Raw genomic sequence first — 10,382 nt, 5'->3', positions numbered from 1 at the left:
TCAAAAAATGTGCTATATATATATGTCACACACATAGTAATGTATGTATACGTAAATATAGGTATCTTAAAAGCTCGTCTATAAAATATTCATTAATTAATATAATTATATTTATGAATTATTTTTAATTATTTTATTTAGTATTTGAATTATGAATTTGTAACATTTTTCATAAAAAAATGATATATTGTGGGTTATATAAAAAGGAGTCAAGCATATGTTTATAAATCTATGTCATCGTTTTTTTCATCATGTTCATCATCATTTTTGTAAATTTTTATAGCTAGTATTTTCATTTTCCTTGCTGGATATGCATTTTTTTGAAAGAAATACTAAAAACAACGAAAAAATTAAGACATTAAGGGTGTATAATGATATATATATGTGTATATGTATTTACATGATTGATCAGTTGCACAAACATATTTTATAAAAAACTTACATATAAGAAATATTCCAGGTGTTTTTGTGAGTAGCAACACAAAATATATTCCGCATTTAATCTCATTACAATGTTGTATAAATTACTTAAATAGCAAAAAATTATGACTGTCAATTTATCAATTTTATCACAAAAAAAAATTTTCTTGGTAACTTTTAAGCAATCAATTAATAATTTTTTTTCGACTGTTGTTAAAAGAGTGTTAACGTTATGGATTTTCTAAAAAAAAAAAATATAAAATGAATAGCATAAAAAATATAGACAAAGAATACCAAAAAGAACATTATACATATTTATCATTTGCTAATTATTGAACATAGTTAATATTTTTAAATTTACAAACAAGTTATGCACATATAAACACACACAATAATATACACTATTTAATTCATGTTAAAGTAATATTCTTACAAAAAGGGGGGTAAAAATTTCTACATGAGTATTTAAAGCTTTAACATGATCAATAGTTAATTGTGGCTTCTCGATATATTGACATACGTTTATATATTTTGTATCCATATTATTCTTTTTTTTGATAGAAAATGTATTATAATAATTTTCACTAAGAGAATTATATTTATAAAATTCTGTAAATTTTACATTTTTAATAAATTCTTTTATAATAATATTTTTATGTATATCAAGAGAAAAATATGCATTTTCCTTAAACAAATGAATCATATCAATATAACAATTATCCTTTTTTCCACTTGTATATTGTACTGAATATTCAATACTTTCTAAACATTCACAAAACGTTAATAAATTATGATTACTTTTTTTATATTTGTGTACATTTTCATGATAATTAATTTTGGATTTCAAATATATGTTAAGATATAAATAAGAAAATGATAAGTAATTATCACATAATAAACATTTTTCTTCTAAACACAAAAACTCTGAATATTTTTTAAATACATATTCCATATCTTTATAATGAAAATTTTTTAATTTTCTATAATTTATATATTTAATAACATATTCCTTTTTCTTTTTTTTATATTCAGTCTTTTTATCACTTATAAAATTTACATATTCTTGTATATTTATTTTAGGATATTCAGACACAAGTTTACTACTATCATCTATCATTAAATCATCGTTGTATTTATCATTTTTGTTTTCATTGTTACTAGTATTGTTCTGATTAATGCTATATAATTCCCTGTTGTCATATTTTATATAATTTTCATTTTGGAAATCTTCGGCAATAACTGTGTTTTTTATCTCATTTTTAATTTCGCTGAATATATTCCCAATGTATAAGCTAGTACAATCATTTTTTGCGTCATAGGAATCAGCATTTAAATCATGAAGTTTAACCATCTAAATTCGCGTATAATTTACAAAAAAATATATATATATATATATGTAATTACTTAAAAATAGCTATTAAAAATTAAAATATCATCACAGGAATATATTTTATTTGTTAGCTATGGAGAAAAATCGAAGTATATATATATAATATTAAAGTATACATGAATAATGATATAACATGACAATAATATGCAAATACTTAATTCTGTAAACACATTTGTGAAATAAATTATGACAAAATTTTATTTCTATAAATAATTTTTGCTTATTTTTTTCTCCATATAATTGGCTATGCTTTAATTCACATCACCATATGTGAAAGTGATAGTCATTAAAAAAAAAAAATTATATTTACGTGCATAGTACATATAAATATATATTTACATAATAAATATAATATAATTAATATCGTGACCAAAATTTTCAGTACTAAAACATAAAATACAAATCAATGATAATGAAATAAAAATAAATAAAATATTGTAATAGTATATTATTTTCATCTTTAAATATAATATACAAAATTCAAAACATTGAGATATTTTTAGTATACTCGCATTTTTACAAGTAAAGAGTTATGAAATGAAAAAAAAATAAACGAGAAAAAAAACAAAATACGAACCAATGGGTAAACATAAACATAGCAAAGATAAGTTATATATTCTACAATCAGAATATAGAAGAGACGCATTAATAAAGAAACAAATAAAATCCAGAAATTCAACATATTTACCTTTTAATTATTGGTAAGAATAATTATACGACTTAAAAAGAAATACATTTAAAATTACATATTTTGAACAAGTCAAATAATTAACTACATTTATATGAACATATTTCCTCTTTATATATATACAACCCATTTATCGTTCATTTGTTTTATGCCTGTTTTGTTTTCGCTCTGAAAAATGACACACATTTATGGGGACATACATATATATTTTTGTGCCCTTTTATGGCATTGGAAATATGCTACCATTTGTGTTATTGTATATAACTTTTTTTAAATAGAAATATGTTACATTTCACATTTAATTTAAATTCGTTTTATTCATGTCATGATTTCTTTATTTTCCTTTTTCATTGTTTAGTTGTATAAGCTTAAGACCATTCAGTGATCCATATTGTGACGAAGATGGAAGAATTTACGATAAAAAAAGCGTTTTAGAAGAAATGGAAAAATCCAAAAGAAATAAAAATAATAAACCTGAAATTGATATAAAAAATTTAATTAAAGTTAATTTTTATAAACATGATAATGAATATATATGTCCTATAACAAGAAAATATTTTAATAAACATACAAAAATTATATTAAATAAAAAAACTGGAAATACATTTTCATCGGAAATTTTTAAATTATTTCCAAATAAAAATGAAATGTTTGATCCAATTACACATGACACCATGAATATGTTAGATTTAATTGTTTTACAAGACCCATTAAACAATAAACAGAACATGAATGAGTTACATAATAAATTTTTTCAGAAAGAAAAAGAAAAAGAAAAAATTCAACATATTCAAGATAATGACGCAATCATGAGCATATTACAAGAAGTAAAAAATAAACAAATGGAAAGCAATAAATTAGACGCAAACAAAAACACAGATGAAAATAAACACTCAAAATTTAAAGATGATTATAAAAATGAAAAAAGAGAAAAAAATATATATTTATATTCAACAAATAAAGATAATGACAATAATTGTATTGAAGATGATAGTAATAGTGAAAATGAAATCAAAATAAAATGTGAAAATTATAGTGATAATAAATTAGCTCAAAGTGTTACATCAACTATATATAATGCAACATACAAAAATACTTTTGTTTATCTTTCAGAAACCCAAGTTCATGATATGATATATACCAATGTTATAAAAAATAAAAAAAATAGTTATGTACGTTTAATAACTGATGTGGGTATGATTAATATTGAACTATATGCGTATAAATGCCCAAAATTATGTCATAATTTTTTATTTTTATGTGAATACAAATATTATAATAAAACAGATATTTTTAAAAGAGACAAAAATGTTGATATCGTTTTTTTGGGGGCGCTTAAAAATAATATACATTCAGCAGCATCCGGATTTTATTGGAGAAAAAAATTAAAAAAATATAAATTAAGAAAAAAAATCGATGATGAAAAAATCGTTAATAAGTTAAAAGAAGAAATAAATGTAAATAGTGATAATGATAGTGATATAGGAATTAAATATTTGAGGTATAATGATAACAGACATGTTGCAGAAACTAATTCATATGGTAATATATATATGTTTAAGTATTATAATCAAAAATATTCTAATATGTTTTATATATCCCTATCAGAGGATTATACAACTAATAATCCATGCATTGGGAAAGGTGAGTTGATATATGTATATGTATATATATCCACAAAAGGATAATGGTCTTAATTATATTCTAAGTATCAAACTAAAAGGCATAGTGTACCTATATATATGTACGTATTATTTAAATACCCTTGTTTTATTAAACTCTTATATATATCATATATTAATTTTTCTTAATTTAGTTGTCGGAGGAAATGATACATTAGAAAAATTAAAAAATTTGGACACTGCTTCAATGAATGCTGTAATAAGCAATGATTAAATAATATACACTTTTAAAATGTTTAATTTATATATTTGCACACAAATGTATGTATATATATATATATATATTTTTTTTTTTTTCGTTGATTTAGGAACATTACACCTTAAATGAAACGATTATATACACAAACCCATTTAAAGATGTTATAAAGGAAATGAAAGAAGATTCAAAAAAAAAAAAAATCCCAGAGCCCGCAAAGGAAAAGGCCAAAACTTTCATTGATGATGATACTTTTGTGGAAAATAAAAATGACGATATAGGAAAATATATAAAATGGCAGAATTTTAAAAATAATAATAAAAATACGAATTGTGATGAATCAAACCAATCAAAATTAAACATATTAAAAAAGGAAAACGTATCAAAGCCAAAACAAACCAAGATGGATTTTTCGTGTTGGTAAAGAGAAATATAAATATATTTATACAAAATAATATGCATATATATATTTTTTTATGTGTAATAAGCTATTCAAGAAGAATAGTTCTAATAATAGATAACACCAATACATATGTAATATATCATCATCACAATATTTTAAAAAAATATTTCTTGACATATTTATCATTATTAATAGTAGTATAATTTTATTATTATGTTATACTTCCCCTCGTTTTAATTAATTGTAAACTTTAATTTTATTTTATTGAATATAAATGTTTTACTTGATTTTTTTGTATGTTATATAATTTTAGGTTTTTTTTGTTTTCATTTTAAGTTTGTTTACATATTTTCCAATGTTAAAAAATTGTAATTTAACGCTATTATGCATATTTTACTCCTATAGCTGTTTTACATTTTTTTTGCCTGTAAAATTTGATTTTATTATCTATACATAATGCAAAAAAAAAAATGCATTATAATATGCCTATAACAAAATATTTACATTTTTCTCCTTTTTATTATAATTGTATATTTAACATATATTAATAACCTTGTAATTTACCCCATAATTAAACAAAATGTTTTAAAACAAGGAATATATGATGGAAAATTTTTTAAGAAATGTAAATTTTCACAAGATTAAAAATTTTGTATTTTTTATAGTGCTAATTTTTTGCCGTCTTAATTTGTTTCCATTATGTTTTTTCTTTATAATGCATGAACAAAAAAATTATATTAAAATATAAATATAAAACAATTAAATCACATAATGCTATTTTATCACTTGAAAGTAACATAAATATTACTTAATACATAAAAACAATTTTAGAAGTATGAGAAAAATAAAAAAGGAAAAATTATATATTTGTTAATGTGCATGGAATATATACACAAAGAAATGTTTATAAAGGGGAATATATTCCTATTTAATAAAAAAATATTATTGCATAAATTTTATTTGAATTGTTAACAAAGTAATATTTATGTAAATTTTTTTAAATGTTAATTGTATGTGAAAATAAAGGAGTACCCCAAAAAAAGAAAAAGGGACATCTCGTTAAAAGTAAAATATACAATAATATATTCCTTTTAATTTTTGCATATATATTTGTGCACTTTTTATCGTTTTAAATTATAGTTTTTCGACCAATGGAAATAATGAAAGGTGCTGGAAAATAATATATTAAAAAAAAAGTAACAAAATAATATTATATATATAATTGACACAAGAAATTACACACACATTCGTTTTATCATTGGGGAAGTTGTTTAATAGTTATGGATATGTTAAAAAAGAAAAATAACAATAAATATAAGAAAATATCCCACATTGAAGGTGTAATGAGTGATAATATTAGAAGACGTGAAGAAGACACAATAGGGAAAAAATATATAATTTTATAAAGGGTGGGAAAAACATCATATAAAAGTAATAAAAAATTATGCTAGTATAAAAGCATACTATGTAAAAGTATAAATAATAAAATATATTTGGAAGGGAAAATAGTTATATTAAAATTTATAAGAAATGGAAAATTTTGCATATATTGACAAAAATGTCTATATAAATATTTGTATGTTAATTTTAAAAAAACTAAAGGAATATTTATTAGGGGTAGGCATTTTTAAATTAATTTTTTGTTTATTTATAATATTGTTAAGTATAATTTTTGCGAAACGGAGTAAAAAAAAAGAAAAAAAAATTAATGTATATCTGCAGTTAAATAGGAATAATACTAAAAATACTAAATTAGTAATAAATGATGACAAGACATATAACGATGAAGAAAAAACAAATGATCATCATAAAGAGGAAAATGAAATAGAAAATGAAGGGTATCACATAACCCACAGTTCACACATATTTGATCTAAAAGTTATAAGCACAACCGAATTGTGTAATGTGTGCAATGATAATATATATGCATTTATTTTTAACAAGAAAAATATATTTGAATGTGTTATATGCAAAAATAAGTCCCATATTGAATGTGCTCCGAATTCAAATTTAATGAGCTGCAAAAATTCCATATTTTTTAAAAATAAGCATAAATTTATAAAAATCAAAAATAGTTTATGGAACGGTAAATGTGACATTTGTAATCAAAGTTTTTCTTATTTCTCATTTTCTATATATGGAATAAAATATATATATAAATGTATATGGTGCAATAAATATTTTCATGGAAAATGTATAAATAAAAATATATATAAAAAAATAAATAATAATAATGACATTAACACAAAAAACGATGACTTAATATGTGCTTATGGTAATAATAAATATATTTTATACCCCTATGAAATATTTGTTAAAGAAAAGTATCTACTATATTTTTTAATGCAATCATATCAAAAAATAAATAAAGCACAAATTAAAAAGGATGATATATTACTAAATTATAATGAAACACAATCAGAAAACTACATATACGAAGATGAGTTGGTAGTAGAAAATGAGATAGACAAACTTTCAATTCAAATGTTCGAAAGCGGTAAAAATAGGGAATTAATATATTTTAATTATCTAAATAATGCTAAAAAATATCAAAGTTTAATCAATTCACAAATTACAAAAAATGGTAATAATAATAACAACCCAATAATAGACAAACTAAATCATGCAATACATATAAATATGCTTTTGAATTTTTTACCTATACACATACCCATATATGAAATAAATACTACAAATAAATTTCTTCTAATATTTGTAAATGTAAGAAGCGGGGGTCAAACAGGAAAAAATTTATACAGAGAATTACTAATGCATTTTAATCCACTGCAAATAATAAATATAGAAAACGAATCAAGTGTTATAAATACCCTTAATATGTATAAAGAAATGTTATATCAAAAAAAAGTTATTATTTTCTTGTGTGGTGGCGATGGAACTATAAGTATTTTTATCGATACTTTGATAAAGTTTTTTTACAGAAATGCTCCTTTTAATATATATGAAGAAAATGAAAAATTTCCAAAAAAAAAAACACAAAAAAAAAAAATATATCATATAACTGAAAATTCCAATAAGATATCTAATAAATCTATTACATTTTTTAATAAATATATTATGGCAGCTTCAAAAGTTGCTCTAAAAAAAAGTGGTAATAATACTTCCAAAATTATATTAAATAACGAGAGGGATAAAACAATATGTGATTTTACCAATAATTGCTTTGATACAAAAAAATCAACATCACTTTTAGAAAATGAGAAAATATATTCACTTATTGAAGGCAAAAATAATATGAACAATGCATGTGATGATAACAATAATAATAATAGCAAGATAGATAATATTCTATTAAATAACGGAACAAATATTTATAGTGACCTTTATAAAAATTATGATGATAATAGTTTTATTAACAGATGCACAAAAACTGAGATTAATTCAAATGCAAGCTTAAGCAACGAAAGCATTTCATATATGAGTCCATTTCCAAATAGTGATTCTATGTGTAATAGTTTCAGAAAAGGTCTTAATAATCAAAAATATATAAATTTACATGAAAATGTTAACATATATAAAGATAAAAAAGAAAAAGATGATATTTATATAGATCAAACTTTGAACAACTCACATATTAATAAATCCATCATTGAAAATTACAATAATAATAGTTATGGTTATATTTCAGGATATAGTAATAACTTTATTGATATAAATAAACCATGGAATAATAATAATTCCTATATATATTCTTGTAGCTTAAAAAATAACCAAACTGATAGTAGTATTATATATCATGATTATAAAGAAAATGATATTAAAAAATATTCAATAAAATATGGAAACAGTAGCTCTGGTCATGTTCATTCAAATTATTATCGCGATGATGAAAGTTCAGATACAAGTGAAAGTTTGGATGAAGAAGAAAAGATACAAAAAAAAAATAAGGAAACACAAACCAAAACAAAAAAATGGTTGAAATATATTAGTAAAGAATCTGAAAAAATACATAATAAATTTATAAAACGAAATATAAACAAAATTCAAGAACGATTTAATCTAAATAAATCACAAGCAATTGAAAGTGAAAACTCTTTATATAAATTTCATAAAAATGGAAAGAATAAATATAAAATTATCAATAAAAAAAAACATAAACAAACTGATAGTATAAACGATAATAGTTCAAAAACTTCAAATAATAAATACACAGTAAAATCATATATTGAAAATACTCCCATAGGTATAATGCCCTTAGGAACTGGAAATGATTTGTGTATTAGCTTAGGTTGGGGAAACTCATATATTAATAATATATCTTTATATTTAGACAAAATAAAACATAGTAAAAATAAGTTAGTCGATGTATGGAGTATTAAGGCATATGATTTAAGCAATAACACTGTTCTAAATAATACTTTTATTAACTATTTTGATATTGGACTTATATCAAGATTAGCATTACATTTTGATAATATACGAAAACAATTCCCACATTTTTTTAACAGTAGATTAGGTAACAAAATATTATATGGAGAAATCGGATTCAGAGATTTTTGTTTTAATACATATAAATATAAACTTAATAAACATATCAAACTATATTGTGATGGAAAAAGAGTTAAAATAAATAATGACCTAGAAAGTATATGCTTTATAAATATACCATATATCTTAGGAGGCCATAATATATGGAAAGACGATAATTTGCAATATTGCTATTATTCTGATATTGAAAAGGGATATTATGATGAAAATGAAAAAGATAAAATAAAAGACAACAAAAAATTAGCAAAAAAAGTGACAAAACTAAAAAAAAAAAATATGCACAACAATAAATCAACGAATACACAAATACACACGTATAATGGAAATTATGAAAACAAATTATATACTCAATCTTTAAAAAGTAAAAAAAATGATTCTTATAACGATGAAAATATTAACATCCAAAGAGAAATATCTAAAAGCTGTTCATATAAATGTTGTGATAAAATGCTGTATGATGAAATGAAAGAAAATATAAAACATATAGAGGAAGAAAATAACACAACTGATTATAGTAATATATACAAACCACACAAATTATATCTTTATAAACGCAAACAAAATTCTCAAATGTACAAAAAACAACAAATTGATGATAAACTTATTGAAGTTTTTGGAATTAAAAATATATTTCATTTAGTTCAAGTGCAATTAGGATTATCTAGCCCAGTAAAGTTATGCCAAGGGCATGAACTTTTTATTAAAATAAGTAAAAAATTTATTCAAAACAATAAAATGTATTTTCAGTATGACGGAGAGCCCGTTTTTCTTAAAATTTGCAAATTGCATTTCACACACAAGTAAGCCGCAAAATATTACAAATAAAAAAAAATAAATAAAATCAATAACACCTTTTCAATATTTTTTCCATTTTTATCTCAGATGCCAATGTTTGTTTTTGTCTCCAAACTCACCCATTCTGTAATTTGAGAACAGTCTTATTTTTTTTATTTTTTCTGTTAGACAAATATGCATATACATACATACATATTTTTCATTCTTTATTTTTTTTGAGTGATTTTTAAACTAATTTTATTTATATATATATAAATAATAAATAAGCTCAACATAATACCTATTATATTTTTTAAAATACA

The 10,382-nt window shown here is 21.4% G+C and overlaps 3 protein-coding genes across 3 annotated transcripts; 2 read left to right on the top strand and 1 right to left on the bottom strand.

Annotated features, from left to right (window-relative positions):
- Nucleotides 1-221: 221 nt before the first annotated feature.
- Nucleotides 222-1,771, bottom strand: PBANKA_0831400 (conserved Plasmodium protein, unknown function; the record flags this gene model as incomplete). Its single annotated transcript, XM_034564497.1, has 3 exons — nucleotides 222-332; nucleotides 443-661; nucleotides 854-1,771. 3 exons carry the CDS (start codon nucleotides 1,769-1,771, stop codon nucleotides 222-224), a joined length of 1,248 nt encoding a protein of 415 aa, XP_034421288.1.
- A 618-nt stretch (nucleotides 1,772-2,389) lies between these two features.
- PBANKA_0831300 (peptidyl-prolyl cis-trans isomerase, putative) lies at nucleotides 2,390-4,800 on the top strand (the record flags this gene model as incomplete). The annotated part of the gene is made up of 4 exons (XM_034564495.1): nucleotides 2,390-2,511; nucleotides 2,857-4,142; nucleotides 4,315-4,376; nucleotides 4,489-4,800. 4 exons carry the CDS (start codon nucleotides 2,390-2,392, stop codon nucleotides 4,798-4,800), a joined length of 1,782 nt encoding a protein of 593 aa, XP_034421287.1.
- A 1,509-nt stretch (nucleotides 4,801-6,309) lies between these two features.
- Nucleotides 6,310-10,210, top strand: PBANKA_0831200 (diacylglycerol kinase, putative; the record flags this gene model as incomplete). Its single annotated transcript, XM_034564494.1, has 2 exons — nucleotides 6,310-10,085; nucleotides 10,168-10,210. The coding sequence occupies 2 exons, from the start codon at nucleotides 6,310-6,312 to the stop codon at nucleotides 10,208-10,210; spliced, it is 3,819 nt and encodes a 1,272-aa protein (XP_034421286.1).
- Nucleotides 10,211-10,382: the final 172 nt, after the last annotated feature.

The sequence above is a fragment of the Plasmodium berghei genome (assembly GCF_900002375.2).
Source record: "Plasmodium berghei ANKA genome assembly, chromosome: 8".
Lineage (NCBI taxonomy): Eukaryota > Apicomplexa > Aconoidasida > Haemosporida > Plasmodiidae > Plasmodium > Plasmodium berghei.
This window is presented reverse-complemented; position numbering and strand designations above follow the sequence as displayed.